The 19,254-nt window shown below is 34.9% G+C and overlaps 1 protein-coding gene across 1 annotated transcript in view; it reads right to left on the reverse strand.

The window, feature by feature from the left end:
- Positions 1-19,254, reverse strand: part of LOC139696649 (dyslexia-associated protein KIAA0319-like protein) — a gene marked incomplete at its 3' end in the record, with an annotated part of 34,614 nt that overhangs the window by 14,624 nt on the left and 736 nt on the right. The window contains exons 2-11 of the mRNA XM_071595465.1: positions 19,063-19,231; positions 15,165-15,336; positions 12,917-13,089; positions 11,554-11,756; positions 9,415-9,485; positions 8,664-8,871; positions 6,978-7,175; positions 5,817-6,045; positions 4,252-4,474; positions 56-200 (exon numbers count right to left, since the gene is read on the reverse strand). Of these exons, the coding sequence (XP_071451566.1) occupies positions 56-200; positions 4,252-4,474; positions 5,817-6,045; positions 6,978-7,175; positions 8,664-8,871; positions 9,415-9,485; positions 11,554-11,756; positions 12,917-13,089; positions 15,165-15,336; positions 19,063-19,231 (1,791 nt within the window). The remainder of the gene's footprint in view (positions 1-55; positions 201-4,251; positions 4,475-5,816; positions 6,046-6,977; positions 7,176-8,663; positions 8,872-9,414; positions 9,486-11,553; positions 11,757-12,916; positions 13,090-15,164; positions 15,337-19,062; positions 19,232-19,254) is intronic.

The following is a 19,254-nucleotide window of genomic DNA, read 5'->3' on the forward strand; positions in this document are numbered from 1 at the left end:
TAAAAACATACATAACTTAAGTATCAGCAAGCTAAGGAGTCAACGGGTTACTCACCAACAGGGGGCTTTTTGGTTGGAGCTTTCACAAAGACATGCACATCAGCTGTCGAGCTCTGCCCAGAATTGTCAGTAACTTTCAAGGCAAATATATACATTCCTTCTTCTAAATTAGATAGCTCAAGGTTTGGAGTTCTTGTGTTCTTGAAGTGAAACACAGGGTAAAGAAGTTGTAGGATACACATCATGATTTGCATGCTATAATTCTGTGCATTCTGTAGCTCACAAAATACATACAGGTATCCCTCGAAAGTCATAGGCTCATCTTGGGCATTTCTTCCATTAAATTATTTGACAATGCTCATGATGAACAATTCAACCTACTAATTATATGACTGGTGGAGCTGGGGAATTCAGTCAAATAATTTTATACTACGCATGCAGTGGTCACGCTGTGGATGCAGTTAATGCAGAGAGTATATATGCATCCTTAATTAGCAACCATGCTTTTACCCTGATTTACCAATAATATTATCATTTTACTTTACATGAGATTTCAATTAATATGGCATTTATTTGAAAAAAGATGATATTGCCTAATTCAGGGATACCTGTAATAAATATTTGTAATTCGAGGAAATGCACAAGGAATCAGAATTTTTAGAGAAGTTGATAATGCACACAGATATAAATTATGCAGTTAGTTCATATGTACTTTGAGTTCATTAACTAATCACTTAACTAAAGAGAAATGAAACAACTTTGTAATTACACAAACATACCATTTTTGCATAAGGTAAGTCTCGTTGCTGTGCAAGAAAACCTAAGCCGTGCAAATATATTGTGTCTATGGAATTGCAAAGTTGTTTCTTTTCCTCATGAAAAAATACCACCAAGTCACAACTGAAGTTATTTCCTGAGACTACAATATTCAATTGTAAACACATAGCATTATGCCATTTAGCTGTCACAGAAACTATTTTAATGAAGCAAAGCAACGAAAATGTAGAAGACAAATGTGTTAAGGTTAAGAAAAAGGTCACTTCTTGTCCTTGGCTGTTGCATGTACCTTTGCAATTATTACGCTCTGCATTAATTGAGATAATTCTTCTCCAGAAGTGACCATGTTCTTGATTGATAAACAAACCACTTGGTTATTATTAGTACATACATATTACAACTGTTAATGGATTATTTCCATAAATGCAAACCATGCTCTTTTTAATTTTCATAGCTAGACATTTATTAATAAAAATACTTAATAACTACAAACAATCACAATTAGAACAATCAGCCATGTATATTTTCAAATATAATCTACATATATTATTTTATTCAAAACCTAAATGATTACATGAGAGTAAATTCATGTTGCATACGCCATTATTACAATGGAATACCTACCTGCTTTCAGCAACATTAAGACAAGGTCACCAAATTACTATTCAGTATGTATTTCACTACTGTTTCATGAATTTTCTCAACTGGACTTATCAAGAGAGAAGTGACTCCTTGACTTAGTAAATGGAGGAGGGATAAGTGGCCACTCTGCAGTGAAGGGATAATGAAGGCATGATGAAATCAGAAAAGTTATAGAAGAATAAAAAAGAGTTTAAAGGATATAATGTCCGTATCCTCAGTTATAAATAACTCTTCTGCAAAATATTTCATCAAAGGCGAATGAGTCAGTTTTTATCCCACTTGAATCACCTCGTAAATATCCTATTCAACATGGTATATTACATGAGATCACATGAGATCCTAGGTAGTAAGTGACAAATCCCTCTTCAAACACATTTAGTAAACATATTTCGAAGAGTTAAAAAAGATTCAAAAAGGAATGAGTAATGAAGGTATTGAGGCCAATGGGGAAATAAATTAAATTATATGCTTTGCAGATCGCATTACAACTAAAGTAGGGAATTGAAATGACCTATAGGTATTGCCGAACCCAATCAATCACTTAAAAGAGTAGAATAAGGATATCAACTGGATGAAAAGAAAAATACTATAATGCAAATGAATCCAGCTGAACACAGTGCCACAAGCAGAGCAATTACCTCTAGTGGAAAATTTTACCCGCTTTGGAAGAAGCATTACATGCAATCGAAGACTCTCTATCAGTCTTTATCGTTCCACTGTCTTTAGAGACATCCCCTCCATAGAGATGCTCTCCATCCACTTCCCTGGGTGCATTGAAATTCTCCCTAAAACCCTTACCCTTCTCCTACCATTCATGGAACTTCATTGGTGATTCTCCATTGTGTCCATTTTACTTTTTCCATTCTTCTCCACATCCAAAGCCAATCTATTCTTTTCCTAAATGACTAAATTTCCAAGCCATATAAAAATATGCTCCACACCAAAGACTTCAACGGTCTCTTCTTTACTTAAGGTCCCTGCCATCAATTCCCTCCTCATTTTAAAAGCTTCTTCAGTACACGCATTTCTTTTTTTTTATGTCCTTACCACTCCGGCCACTTCCTTCAAAAAATTTTCTAAATATATGAACACAGCTCCACCTACTCTAATTTATCATTCCTGACTTTTATGTTAATCTTATTTGTTCCCTTTTATGAAAATATAACTTTATTTGTTATCTTATCACTGACTCTCATCCCATACTCATCACAATGAATCTATAACTTGTTCAGGCAGGCATAATATCGAAGGAAGAATTCACATTTTCATTTTTACAACAAAAACCATAACTTACTGATTTCGCCATGGCTGGGCCATTCGAATGAACGCAAACAAATAAACATCAGACTTCCAGAGCCAGTATTGATAATTTTAACATACATTATAATCTTCTTTTCTTAGATTATCACTTTCTAAAATTTGAGATTTCCATTATCCAGCATGACTCCTAATGACTGTCAGATGTTGATGATAGGACCAAAACATCAACTTCAAATGTAACACAAAAAAAAACAAATCAAACACTATAAAATAATCTTCTGTAAGAAACACTAAACATTTAAATACTATAAAATCAGTTATGAGACCTTACTTTCACGAGTTGAATTAAGCAGAAGGTATATCTGTCATCATGAAATGCACACTTGTACAATTTTTTAATGTCAGTAAGTTAAGAAAAATAATGGCACTTGCAAGAGAGAAATCTTTAAACAGCCAGATAATTATAAATTAAAATTCGTGGAAGTATCAATCAACACAAACACTCTTTAGCAAAAGAAAGCAGCAAAGAATTTTTCCAGCAAAAAAATATCACTAGAACCACAGCTTGAAACATCAATTTCGTTTGGATGGTTAAGAAAATTCAAATAGTCTTGTAATGATCTGCAACATAGCTATTATAATCAACAAAGTAAATAAATTACTGGCCACTCAAAAAGGATAATCACAACAGAATGGTTACTTACTTTATTTTGGGCTAAAAATACTTATGTTGTGCCTTCTGTAGATCTTTTGAAATGCAGTATTGTACAGCATGCCTCTGCAAGGCCTGCGGTATTCAGGTTGTTTTTTTTTACAAAATTAAATGATATAAAATGGAAATTGGATTGTAAAGCATGTAGTAGTTTGCTATCATGAAACTATCCACTAAGGGATGTTTCATGGCAGTAATGAAAAGAATGTAACCCATGTTGCCCAACAATTATGAAATTTGTTTAAGGAGCATTTCTCTTTCCTGCATAACATTTAAGAAACACTTTCATGTTTTCAATTGTAATTTTCTGAGCATAATAGAGAGCAGACTGTTTTCTGTAACTAATATTTTAAGCATGATTGACTGTACTTGCTTTTTGGTTTCTACATATTCACAATTTGATATGATAGTGACCCCCTCCTCTAATTAAAAAATATCAGCACAAAGGAATTGATCCTGTAACATTCAAGCGAACTTTGCATTAGAGACACCCACATCATGGCATACAAGTTACTCTATCATCACAGTATTCCAGTCGGGAAGATATATGAACAACATCTTAACATTTTAAGTAGTTTGTGTTAGGCTCCATGTAATCATTTTCAAATGCCAGATGATCTAAAAATTACTGAATGATATAAATTTCTGACACTACTATTCATCAAAATGTTCACAACATATATTTGGTTTAATAGATACATCACGTAGTAATGATTATATGATTATAACAATAAAAATATTTTTTGACATAAGTGAATGTACCAGAACCCCATTCCACCCGATCTACAATCTTAAACAATATGTCCATTACTTCTCATGGTAATTCTTATGCTAACCTTTGAATTATGTCCTTTACATACCTGCATATCCACAGCCTTGTCCCCTGGTCTCTTGGTCCACTCCCAGGAAACAATCCCCCTGTCATCTGTGCTCCTGTTACCATAGAGAGTGACTGCATTGTGTGGCATATGTACAATAACATCTTGGCCTGCATTTGCGACAGGTGGATAATCTCGTTCCTTAACAACCTCAATCTTCCCAACTGCAGAACTGGATTCATCATCTGAATCAATGACTGTAAGCCTGTTGAAAAAATATTTTTTTTTCATTTACAGAAATTTGCATCTGTAACACTGACCGACATTCAATTTTACATGCCCTCGAGTAACTATACCCAATGCCGCAATTGGAAATATAGGCAGTGCAGACTTTGAGCACATAGTTGGAGGAGAAATAATTAGAAATGGGCTCTTGATACTTATGAGTATACACACCTTTCAGCAAGGTGACATACGGTAAAACATGCCATACTTGGAGAGCTTATCTAATGCGTCAAACAAGGAATCTAAAAATCACCATGGCACTCATGACAGTCATGGTTGCACCATGACAACGCTCTCAGTGCATCCAGGAGTTCCTGTCTACAACTTGACACCCACCCCCATACAATCCTGACCTGGCTCCAGCACAACTTTCCCTGTTCCCGAGAATCAAGACCAACCTCAAGGAATCTGTTTTGGGAACATCAAAGCAATCCAACCTGCCATGACAAACGTTCCAAACAAGGCCCTTGTTGATGTCTTCAAGAATGCGTGCATTGCATGGAGGAGTAACTGGCAAACATTAGATGACATAGAAGACTACGTCAAAGAATTTTAAATTTTTGTAATGATATTTTGAAAAAAAAAATTTTTACAGATATAATTGCATCACTTCAAGGACAAACCTTGTATTGTTAGTATATAAGCAAAGAACAGTCCAAGGAATGGGTGAAAAATGAACAGGGGGGGTCTGCACCAAAGAAGGCAAAGACCATTCATTTGGCTGGGAAGGTAATGGTGAGTAAAGTTTTTTTTTAGAATTTACAAGGAATAATCTTCATTGACTATTTGGAAAAGGGTAACTCATACAACTGCATACCATGCTTCATTATTAGACCATTTAAAAACAGAAAGGATAGGAAAAATTCAGAGATTGAACCCAAAATAAAGTCCTTTTCCATCACGACAATGTAGAAGATCACTCCTATGCTGCTGTTGTGGCTAAAAATTGATGGTAATACAATTCCAACTCATTCCCATCCCCTTTATTCCCCAGATTACTACAACTACTGTTTTCTAATATAGAGAAATGGCAGGCAGGAAGGAAATTTTATTCAAACAAAGAGAAAAATTGCAAGAACATGCCTGTAACAATGCCAATTTTACAAAGTTGGATCAAATGAATTATTTGAAAGGGGTTAAGAAAAGGGAGCAAAATTGGATGAAATATATAAGTCTTAATGGAGACTATGTCATAAAATAAAAATGATTTATTCCAAATAATTAAGCAGTTTCAATTTTTGGACAGACTTTTCAAACCACCCTAATAATCCAATTTGATTTGAACATTTTTGAACAAGAAAGAAGACATTACTGCTACTTACTTGAAAGTATAATTTCCAGGCAGAGTTAGATTATCCAGTTGAAGGGTACTAGTGGCTGGTAGGTGAGGCTGATATCCCAGAGGACCTTGTTGTAACTCCCAATGATAGCTAACTATTTGGTCATCATCTGATGACCCAGATCCATCAAGTACAGCACCAGTGTTTGGCAGACGAACAACTTGAGTTAAGGGGGTAACCTTAGCCACAGGAGGACGATTTTTGCGTTTAGCTGAAATATAAGAATGAAAATTACTTCATGCTTTCATAAAAGACACAGGTTTTTAGCAATAGACTACTTGACATTGACACTGCATTTCATGCATTTTGTACCCCAAGTTACCGCCACTTGTTTCCATTAAATGAACTGTGATACCTCAACTTGTGAATGAAATGCTTGTGGTAGGATTGGTATCTTAAAAAGTCTCTTTCTCAAAAACCAATTTTCCATTTTACCCTATAGGAACTCAATCAACTCATCCCCAGAATTAGAAATTTAGGAGAAAAAAATTGGGATGGCTTACCAATATTTCTAATTTTCAATGAAAAATTCACTATTCAATAGAGACATTTCATAAAACAAATCCTCAAACAATAAAAAAGAGTATTCAGATGTGGAGCATAGAAAGATGCCCTGGAGTATTTAAACAATAGTCTTTAGGTACAGAGTATCTTTGAAATATAATAATCAAGAATTAAACACATGCAAAACAACAATTCTCATTCCACTATAAAAAGTTTACTGTTAAACATGCATACATTCTACAGTACAAAATTTGTGCATAGTCGATTAAACTGAGCTAATGGAAATGCATAAGGCAACAATATCATTGAAAACGCATGCCTTTGGGCAAATTTAACTACATTTTTCCTCCCATTACGTAGTCTGTGATATGCTGACCTTGGAAAACATCAAAGTCAATATCTTGATAGCACTCGTAAGTTCATATCAACAGGTCAAGTAAGAATAATAATAATTTTTACACATGGAGCATTTTGTAAGTTGACGTACCCTTTTAAACTTTCGATGAATCTTCATTAGATTTCATAGCAGAACAAAAAAAACATGTGTAGGACTGTACTTGAATTTAAACACCACACAAGCAACAAATAATAAATACATGTAAATGAGCACATGCACATCAGCATCTACCGGAAACTTACGAGGTAAAACTGTAACATTTGCAATTTGCTTTCCAATGGAATCAGGGCCCGTTACTATTACTTGGAATGAATAGAAACCCTCTTTGAGGTTGCCCAATCTGAGATTAGGGCCATTCTTGTCCTGCATGGTGCCAGTGTCAGCTGCTTCATCACCACCAGGCCGTGAGAGCAATGTCCACTCATACGTGTAATGCTCACCTGAAAATATGATCCCAATCCAACAAGATTAAAAGAACAATTTCTAAAGTTGTCATCGTGAAGAAGAAACATTCACAATGATACCCTATTACATAGATTCCACACACATACATAGTTCATGAGAAGAATCAGGTACAGTACAGAGGTACAGGTATTGAACCACAAATATAATGGCCTGTTACCGTATACAGGCAGATTTTGGAGCAAGTAACTAATATATATTACATTTTACTTCATAGTAAAACTTGATAAAATGAATTCCAGCTAAGTTAAATTAGAAACAACTTTGAAGTTAACCCTCTGGCTAATTTAACAAAATTTATATTTACTCCAACTAAATATCATGCAAAAAAATTTGTCCCTTCTCAAAGTAAAAAATTAATCATGATAGAAAATGCCATACAGTAATTGCATCTCCCCAATAAAGGGAGATCTTGTTGAAGCTGAAGTACTCATTCTCCCTGCACTTACCTCGCATAGGTATTCACCTAAAATTATTTATGCAACGATTCCCTTTTGTCTCACAAATGAACTCCTAATGAGTCAAGTACTTAAGTAACACTTGACACATTAAGACACGTTTCAAGTTTTTCCAATAAAATAAATGCATCAAAATTGGGGAAAAAAACAAATAACAATTTCTGTAAAAATTTACTCAAAAATTTTAACTTTTTTAATACAACATATTAAAGTTGACATGATAACACTCAACTTTAATATGATGTATTAAATGTAGAGCTAATGAACTAAATGAACTATATAAGGCAACATTCACGAATGACACCACATGGTATTAACTAAAAGCAAAATTCAATAATTTCAAATTTTAAAATCATTCGCCTTCCTCTTGGGCTGAATTTGATTTGCAACACAACTCCCCAAATACCCTCACCTCCCATCCCAATCCACTCTTTTAAGCACAGGACACCTGGGAATTTACAAGTTAAAAAAAAACACTAAAATCCTTGAAGCTTATCATCACAATACTTATTTTTATTACTCATTGCAATTATAAGAACATGATTAAAGAATGGTTTAGCATAATAGTTTTTAGATTTCTCGAGGGACTTATTAATTAGCGATAGCATTGAGAAATAGGACCCAGCTATATATTTCAATTTTAATGGTTAACCTGACATTTAGGAATTAACCGTAAAAAAAGAAGCAGCAAAAGTCATGCATTGCAGGTCCTAGGTCGCAGTAAAATGTTTCATACCATGAAAAATCTCATATTTTGGTGGCAAATCAACAAGCATCCTTGACAGCAATGCTTACATGATAGAAATGGATGGAAGAGGAAGTCAGGGATACCCTTTAGATGGAGCACACAAAAACTTTGGTGCCGGCTATTTTCTATGGGGTTTTGCCATGGATCCTAAATCACATCAGCAAGGAAAACCACAAGATGCTTTCGAAAAATAAAGACTGGTTGAAGGTCCCAACAGAAATGAGAAGAAAAAAATCAATAACGAAATGAGAGATCCTCACCTTGCTTTTCTGAAGGGATGACAAATGCTGATAGCATGACTTCATTCTCAGGCAAGCGCACAGTTTGACTCTTGACAGACACTTCCAGGGTCTTTGGGGGAGGTGAAGTAGTTGATGAAGGCTTGGACTGCGCACTGGAGATTAGCTGCGCATTGTCTATGGAGGGCAAGCCAAGACCAACATTTTCCACTGGGTAGTCTTCCAAGATCTGTCGCAGAAGAAGATGGGAAACATTTGGAAAACTACATTATTACATACAGGTATAACATACACGTTATATATCTACCAAATGACTTCTTAAGCAGATCCCCTGCCACCTGATTTGGCAAGCTAATAAGCTATATATATAAAGTTAACATACATATGTAGAGCTAATGAACTAAATGAACTATATAAGGCAACATTCACGAATGACACCACATGGTATTAACTAGAAGCAAAATTCAATAATTTCAAATTTTAAAATCATTCGCCTTGACTGGGATTATTTTTACATGTTGAAATTGTTGCACTGTAATGCACATTAGCGGATGACTCCATTAAAATTTACTGTCAAGACATCTCCTGCAGTTTCTTTGAATAAGTAGCCAAATCCTTTAACTCCATTAAATTGCACATAAGACAACAATTATGAACTGATTTAGATGACAGAAAAGGACAAGTGACAATTATAATTATTTCAAGTGATTTTATGCAATAATTGTTCAGTATGGTCACACAATTAAACATCTGAAAAGACTTGAATGCTTACATTTGAAGGTTTTCTTGGATCGACAGTGGACACATGAATACTGCTTTCAGCAACTTCCTCATCAAACACACCTGAAAATCACATTTCAGTACGTACTTTTTAATACTGTGAAAAGCAATTAATAGTGAGTACATAGTATTTACCGTAGCAATTTAGTGAACATGTTCCTTCATATAAAGGTAAAGTGGACAGAAAGGAATAGATATGAGGAAGTGCTAGTACTGGTGGGGGAGATATGAGCTATGTTGGGAGAAATCTAAAGGAGGCAGGAAAGATTGATGCAGAGCATTTTGATTGGCAATGGAATGCCAAAGACTCTGATAGAGGAAAGAATGTTAGGCAAACTAGGAAGGGGCAGGAATAGGATACGCATGTTGCATGGAGAGGACAGGATTGTTAGAAATAGGCAAGTAAAGGCATCATTGTACTGTAACATAGTCTGTGCCTTCGAGCCAAAAACTACCTTTGGTGGTAGAATATGAATAATAATTACTTCATCAGAAACTATGACAAAATGTAATCACCCTTTGTATTTGTCTAGTGAAGATGTCCCCTGTTAAGCCTAAAAAATAGTGGCAATTAAAATTCTGGGTAAACTTACTAATAATATTGCCAGATGAATCCCACTGACATCGCTAGATACCCATTGCTGGAGAACTGACAGAGAAAGGGAGCTTAATAGATGCGTGCTTTCCCCTTAAATTACTCCTTATGACAACGGTGCACAAAGAAAGATCTCAATCATGGAAAGTACAACATTTAGTCTTCAGTTCTCATTATTACTTTCTTAAACTAGAGTAAGCCCATGATAAATAACTGCATAAGCAATACAATATTTTAAACTCTAACTTCTGGTCCAAGTTGGACACCTACCTCAACTAATGAACCAAGATCTAAAAAATATGTTTAGGAATGAAAGAAAGATGTTTTCCTTGATTGAGAAAAGAGTAAATGCATTTGTTGTGCACAAAATTGATACCATGACTGTTATTACAGGGTTCGTCCGGAAAATAAGTGTACTGAGCTCAGGAAAAAAAATGTATTACACTTTTACATATCTTAAGCTAATATTCCTCAAAATAGGACCCTTGTGAGTCGATACACATGTTCCAGCGGCGTTCCCATTCCTGGAACGCTCCCGCGAAGGCATCATCGGGAACCTCTCGAAGACTCGTCGTCGACCTCTTCTCTGCCCTCCACGAACATCTTGTGCCACCAAAAGATCATGTTTCTGGGCATGGCTGACTCCCCGTAAGCCTGGTTAATCATACCGACAGTTTCGGTAGACGATTTCCCAAGCTTTACCGCAAATTTGATGGAATAACGCTGCTCCAAAAACTTCGGCATCGTGTTCCGTGACGTGGGTCGAGCGTGGAGGTTCGCGTTAACAGAGCTCCTCACTACACCACAGCTCAGAGCCGACTGCCTTTTTCAGCGTCGCTTGCCAACATACCTCCCTCCAATCGCAGCCCGTCAGAGCGGTGCTGGGCGCGCCTGGAGCGGCGCGCCCAGCCCAGGAGTCAGTACACTTATTTTCCGGACGAACCCTGTATATCATTATGAATTCTGAACATGCATTCCAATATCTGTTTCAGTTCGTTTCGCAATTATTAAAGATTGTATCAACCATTTCATTAAAAGAAAAAATGTACAAAGGGCACTTAGGTCACTTAACAACACATTTTCAAGGAACGAAACCCTGACATAAAGTTGTGCAATCCAGCAATTTTTTATTGTATTTTTGAAAGATTCATCCCCTTTACCAAAATTCTGCCTCCAATTTCATCTTAATGAGGCACATTTTGGACAGAGGACATACATGATGAAATTTATGCACAACTTTGAATGATTGTTAAGGATAAGGAACAAATTCCTAAAGATACCTTCATCTTCTTCATATTTACAAACAAGCACCACTTAGAATTTTTCCACACTTCATCTTTGATAATGGTCACATATATTTAATGAGTACCTTTGCAGCTACAGTCAATATTTAACATTAATTGTAGAAAAATACTAAGCAGTGTTGGCTATTTCAATAATAAGGAACATTTTCACAAATTGAAGCCCGAACCAATCGATCGTTTAAGTTATCCAGCTAGAAAGGATAACTTTGACAAAACAATTTCCTCAAGATACCTTCATCTTCCTCGTCCTCTGTTTTGTGACCCATGTCAGCCTGTAATAAGCAGCCCTCTGAGTGTTGACCTTCAGGACACATGCAGTAGCCCATATTACTTGGATGACCCCTTCTAATGGGGGGAACACACTCTTCTCCAGGTAGGCATACTGAATCTGAGCCAATTATACATGTCCTTGGCCTGCCGCGGGTCATTAGTGAACTGTTTGAGGAAGTAATGATAATAATGTAAGAATAACCATTTATTAACCAGCCATTTGTTAGCACATAAAAGTACAGGACACACCATAAAAATATATATCAACACCTATGCAATCATGGCTGTATGAATTTATCTGTTGAGCAGAAAATATTTCTTTTCAATTTGGATGCAGTTGATATGTAAACAGAAACATTAATTTATACATTTTTTATTTTGCAAGGAATTATGTTGTATAGAATTAGGGTCATACATTATTAGGCTCAAGGGTTTAGGATTCCTAGCTCTGACATAATTTTGGTGCATGTTTCTACCACTTCTGATGTTGTAACAATAATAACTGTTATAGCTTAGTTTTTTAGTAAAATAAATTAGATTTGATTTATCTGCATTTAAACTAAGAGAACTGTGATTAAAACATTCATACAGAAGAACAGCAGTCTATCTAGAAATTATGTTTTCAACAGAAGCAGTAGACACAAAAACATTAGTATCATCAGCATAGGGCAATGAAGAGTACCAGTTACTCAATTAATAAACATGAGAGATCATTAATATACAAGAGAAAGACCACTGGACCCAATACTGAACTCTGTGGGATGTAAACTTTAACATCTTTTCAAAGGCAAAACAATGCAAATCCCAAAACTGCACCCATTGTTGTCTACCACTCAAATATGACTTGATCAAATCAAAAAAATGTTTCTCTTATGTCAAAGCTACAAAGTTTTGAAAGAAGAAATTTATGGTTTAAAAGGTCAAAGGCCTTGGAGACATCAAAGAATGTGGCAAGGGATTGTAATCTTGTGTCCAGATGAGACCATATTTGACTTATTATACAGTAAGTAGCCGAGGAAGTAGATCTAGAACTCCTAAAACCATACTGAAATGTGAATAGTAGATTACCTTTTACTGAGCATGATGTATATTAATTATATAAAACAATTTCAAAATTTTTTTTTAATTGATTGAGTAAAGAGAAAACTCATTTGTTGTATGCCACGCTTATTCTTAAGAGAGAGGCAGGAATTCAGCTATATTGAGTGTAAAAGGAAATTCACCAAGACTCAGATTTATTAATTAAGAAAAGTTATGGAAGCTTCACTGCATTTAAAGATTTATAGATGATTAAGGTTGGTATACCACTTAGTATTTCCACTCACCTTGCCATCGGAGGTTCCTTTCTTGGCCCATCAAGATGGGATGAAATGCCAACAATGTCATTCCAGCTAATGTTTTCATCTCCCATCATAACTGGTTTCACCAATACCAAAACTACACCTTTTCCCTTTTCTTGCTTCACTGGCATGCACTCATCATTGTCCTTACAAAACACCTGAAATAATATCCATGAAAACGCAAGTTTTATTTCAATATCATCTCAAAACAATGTAAATTTTTCTGACTTCCGTATTTTCTTTGAATAATCCTAAACAAATGAAATACAAAAACAGCCAATGGTGATTACTTCATCAATATGTTGTAAAAATAATACTTATTTATCTAATGATGGTTGCACACCACAATATCAAAATGTTAAAAACATAATATAGTACCTGGATACACATTTACATACATTTTACTTGAATACCAAGTACCAAGTGTCGGCCTTAAAAAGTCATTGGCATGAGTAAAAAGGCTTGGCTGATAGCTAATGATGGTTTGGTTTTGAATGCTGAAATGTTGGTGCAACAGGCAGAAGCTAGTAGTTGATCAAATAGCAAATAATACTCAAACGTTTCACAGAGCCTTGGGTCTTAGCCAAATGGGAATATGATTTATTTAGCTGGTGTTCATTTCTTGTTTCATTACTATGTACATTGGATCTTGTCAACATTATTACCATTTTCTATGACACCATGTACGATAACATAAATGTATAGGGTGCAACTATCATAACACAATTAGCTAAGTACAATGGTTTGCATTGATCTCTATAATCTGAATTTAAAATTATTCTGACAGCTTTCATTTTTCGAATAATGATAGATTGTGCATCAGAGGAATTGTCCCATAGTTTCAATCTGCATGACAGGGAGAGTGGTGAAGAAGTACATAGTCGGCATTAACAAAGAATGCTCTAGGTAGAAAAGTTTTTAGTTTTCTTAAAAGGAATGACTCAAGATAGTTTAATACATGCACACAACATGATAATCCCAGGTTAGGATAGAGGATGAAGCCTAGTACTTAAACAAGTTGGTTATTTTGGAATACTTCTTACTGTCATAAGGTTTTACACGACAAAAATTCCATGACATTCATCATATTTTAGAAGACAAAACAGTGAAAATATTTAATGATCAGATTGATATTCCATGATCAGAAGGAAAACTATTAGCTTTGAAGGAGTCATCCATTGCTACAAAACATTAACAATACAAATGCATATTTTTAAACATGTTTGACATAAATTTTATCAGAGCATAAAATAAAGAAATATTACAATAAGTACATAATTGTTAACTAGAGTGAAATCTAAGAAAAACCATGATGGATACAACCAAATCCTATAAAATATGAATTTTCCAAATACAGTCATTGTCTGAATCATGGTGTAAGTAACCAAGTAATGATTTATGTTATGAGTTATTTCTTAGATGTACCATAAAGTGAATTTACTGTTATACTGACCTAACTTAAAAGGGTAGACCCAATGTAGTAAAATATTTATGTATACCATAACAGAATTAAACTACACATTTTAGATTTCAAAGAAACTGCGGGAGATGCCGCAACAGAAACTTTTAATGGAATTATCCGCTAATCCATTTCAATGCAACAAATTTCAGAGTGTAAAAATCACTCGCTTTGACTGGGATTCGAACCCTGATTCCTCAATGTCTGGTTGAGTACTTTAGCCAGTTAAGCTATCAAGCGTCCTCTTAAACTCTGAGATTTTTGAGTTTCAGAGCTTTTTCCAAATTTAAGAGTTTAAGAGGACGCCTCGATAGCTTAACTGGCTAAAGCAGTTGACTGGACATTGAGGGATCCGGATTCGAATCCTGGTCAATGCGAATTATTTTTACACTCTGAAATTGTTACATTGATACACATTCTAGTTTAATTATACCAACACATAAATTGCATTAATGTAATTCATGTATTAATACCATAAATATTATTTATTCTTAGTCACGCTATGTAAGTAGCTGGATTATTTGCATTAATAAAGGGTATGTTTCAAGTGAACATCCTGCATTGATACTCCTGAGAGTATTACATGATCTCTCCTAAGAAATTGATATCGCTGGCTGGTATGCCATAACGCAAATGCAACACCAAGTCATGCAGCTAGCCTAGGACCCCGCTACATGGAAAGATGCTCGGATGGCCATGTAGATAAACCATTGTTGAAAGGCGTCTTGTGTGAAGCACACAAAAAGCTAGCTCACTTGGTGTTGGCATACTTACATGAAAACATCTGTTGTCAACCATAATAATGGCATTGCACTCTCGGTCATTCAGCTGATCACCCCTGTCATATCCTTCCTCGCAACATGTCAGGATGCATTTATTCAGGTCACCTGCTGCTTCCTCCGACTCTCTGTATACATTTATATGCCACTTTCCTTTTGTATCATACCTGAGATAAATCAAGAGATGAGATCAGGAATTTGTTAATCAAACACACTTATTGCTCGAGACATCAATGACATATCTCTCATGCTTATGACTCAAACGTAAATGTATGATCTAATCTAAACAATTATCAGGAACCTTAACAAGCTTTTGTACGAATCCACTTAATATTGGTCAAGTGAATTTATGCGATAATTAAATTTGTATTCCCCAGAACCAAAGTCATTTATTAATAATATAGCAAAGATGTGGTCTTAAGTTTTCTTAATATTCAGTTCAGAAATACCAGTGACTCCATAGAATATTCTTTCAAATTTGTTACATGATACAATATTTTTGTAATTTAAATCGGCATATTTAAATGAAAGAAGTAACTTGGTAATTCCACGTGTAATTTTTTTAAAATAAAACCTAGGTTTTGACATTGGACATCATCATCAGGCCCAAAATCGAAACCTAGGTTGTATTTTAAGGAAGTTCATGAGGAATTACCAAGTTATTTCTTTTGTTTAAATAAAAACAACCATAAATACAGTAATCAACACGACGGTCCGTTTGGTAGGCGAGTCTACCCAGGACTAAGTGCAATGGCATGTGAAATTCACATCAAGGTAGGGGAGCCAGTTCCTTTCCCTGTGCCAGTTATGGTTTCCCAGGAAGATCTGGTCCCCAAAAAATCACATAGCTTGGGTAGAGCTGGTGCCCAGAGAGGCTTGCCCAGTAATTGAACCCAGGTACCCTGCTCAGTAGTCCAATGCTCTACCCCTGGACTACCAGGACCCACTTAATTAAACATGTTGTGTTAATTCCATAAATTTATATTCATAGAGACAACTAATTTCATTTAAATCAGTGTTTAATAGTTTATCACACATGATGAAATGGAATAAAAGAATACAAATAGTAAATATCAATTCTGATGAAATTGAGGAGGCTGTGATTAGATGCATTGCTAAAACCATTTCTTTTATTACTTAAAGAAAATGCAAAACACAGGCTGACTTTGAATTTGAAATCCTTCTTCATTACATATGATCACAAATTTTCAACGCCCTTCTCTCTCAAAAGAAACTAACTTCCCTTCCCACATGAGGCACCACTTGGCCAAATTACTTAAAAGATCACAGCTCATTAGTACGGTTGCCCCATTATGCAAATGCTTCTGCATTGAACAAGTCAAATATAAGCTTTTTAAATTTTGCTTACAAATAAAAAATACCCTTTCATCACCACAATAAAAAAACCAAAGGATGACTTTTACAATACAGCTTTCAAACCTCACTGTTTTTCTACAGATATTATATTTTTATTTGACGTAATTAGTGTCATTACTATTCTCCTGGCCACTAAGTATGAATCAACTTTCATTTATCAAATTCCAGTCAGAGAAAATCTTACTTGCTTAGCCTTCCTAAGTAATAATTATATTTGCCTTCACCCAATGCATATAGTTCAACATTCAACGAAATACTTTGGAAAGCAATGACTTTTCTTGCACTGAGAACACATTTACAATGGTAACAAACTAACATATATTGGACTACCAATGAGAGTTATACCACTTGCAGTACAAGGGTTACAGGTGCAACACACAATTTATATTGCAAATAACATTTTCAACAATTTTTAATTTTCTTATAATGATACCTTGATTTAAAATTTTCTACCAAATGTGCATGCATTAAAAAAAATGCATTCATAAACATATCATCATTAAAATCTCTTTTATGACTGTTACATTCAAATACACTTTTATGAATCATAAAGGGCTAATCCCTGCAAATATATTAACAATATTCCATTCGATAAAAGAGCATTTTCAAATATATGAAGCAATAATAAAATTATCAATGATAGGACTTTTAACTCATACTACAGGTTAAAGTACAGAAATTTTTTTGTGTATAAACCAACAAATAGGTTTTGAAATTTTCAGAAGAAAGTATTTCTAAACATATGTCATGTTGACTTTCAAATGAAAAGGTCTTTATAAAACAAACTAGCCTTAAGATTTTTAACAGACGTCTTTCACTTCTTTAATTAAATGTGAGACATAAAATTTGCAAATCTTCCACATGAACTCTCCAACGATATTGGTGATACTAAAAATCCTGAATTACATTAATAATAATTGTGTCAATAACTCAGAGATGCACGTTAATTGGGGTCACTAGACAATGATATGAGCAATATCAGTTAGGAACAGTAGGCAGGCTAAAATCTCAGAGAAAGCAAGGGCGGAATATTGACAGTTTTTAAGTTTGGTATATTTTTATTATTATTATTACTGTGGGAAACTGGTGAACATTCACTCCAAATCTATTGAGTATGAAACCTCAAATCACTATACTGGAAAATCCTCCAATATAATCGTTGATAAAGACTTTAAAATGTGGTACAGTGCTTTATGGATGAGAAACCTGGTATTTGAGGCAAGAGGATAATCATAGATTGGATGCTTTTGAGAAGTGGATGTGACAGGGAATGGGGAAAATAAGTTAGAGAGAGACGAAGACAACCACTAAGGTTTTAGAAATGGTGGACGAAGAGAGGAGGTTACTCGGGGAGATCCAAAAAAGACAGAAAATGTGGGGGAAAGGAAATAATTGAAAGGCAGTGGTAAACAAAGGCGGTAATAGAAAGGAGAACATTGGATAAGCAGGGCACAGCAAGGAATGGATAATAAGTCTTTTAAGATAGCAAGCAGAAGTTAAGAAGAAATGAATACTGGAGAGAAAACAAAAGGCATTTCTCATGATACACAAAGTAAAAAGTCATTGGGTAAAGTCATAAAAATTTCTTCAATAGGTAGTATATCTTGAATGAAAACGAATTTTTGATTGAAACTATACCAATTGATTTTGATTTACATTTAACATCCCTATCATTTATAAATAGCAGACTAAATTTATTCTTATTGGTTTCTTCCATTTCCCAAGCAGTCACTAGAAACACTACCCTCAACCTTAACTTTAGTTTATTTTGTGTGCATGTGGAGCCAAATAGACACTAAATTCTCTAACTTAGCACAAGAGGAGCCAGTACCTTGACTTCTACTACCAGGAGTTTCGTAGTAAGCTTTCATAACCAAAAAATCACAATGAATTCAGCTTGATTGGGCATATTGAAGTATCATCAGAATTTGAACATAGGATCCTCTTTATTTCATTATGGAAAAGATAAATTTCACTTTGAGTAAACACGCGAATTTCTATTGACCTGTGAAGGCTGGTTTATCAAAGAAGTGATCAGTTTACCTTCAAGGATTGTTACCACAAGCGATCTCTAGTGCGGCATCAATAAGGTTCAAGATACTGCCACTTGCAGTCAATGGACAAGGTGTCCTCATATATCGGGGTCATTTTTCACAGCAGAATCCTGTCATGTGCTTCCGTTTCAAAATCAGTGCAACTAAAACCCCTGTGTCTATCATACTTTATATATCTACGCAGCATTTAACAGTTCGGTGTTTGCAATTTGAATCACGGCTCTGGGTGAACATGAATTTTCTATTCTACCAACATAACCCTCAACTTATTATTAGCCCACCGAAAACGATACGTCTTTTACTAAATATTCCATTACTAAATAACAAAAAAAATATTAACCAAATTTATATTGCCACTGGTTTCATAACAATCATGCCAAAAACGGAGCAATTCACATTAAAATTGGACAGTTAAAAAGTTGATTCTTTGGTGCTTACAAAAATATTTACATTAAATCTCACCCCTGAAATTTTTCCTTATACAAGTATGGGCACATCGCCTCATCCCGCCAAGTGCCATGGCTTCTTGTTTCTGATGCATATCCAAGTGAAGGAACAATTAGAGTTGACCAAATGGTGATTAAACACAGAATTTTGAAGGAGTTCAGGAAAGGATTCGAAGCCACCAACCCTGATAGAGGAGTAAAAGTATTA

The sequence above is a fragment of the Hetaerina americana genome, unplaced genomic scaffold (genome assembly GCF_022747635.1).
Source record: "Hetaerina americana unplaced genomic scaffold, ioHetAmer1.1.p SCAF_7, whole genome shotgun sequence".
NCBI lineage: Eukaryota > Metazoa > Arthropoda > Insecta > Odonata > Calopterygidae > Hetaerina > Hetaerina americana.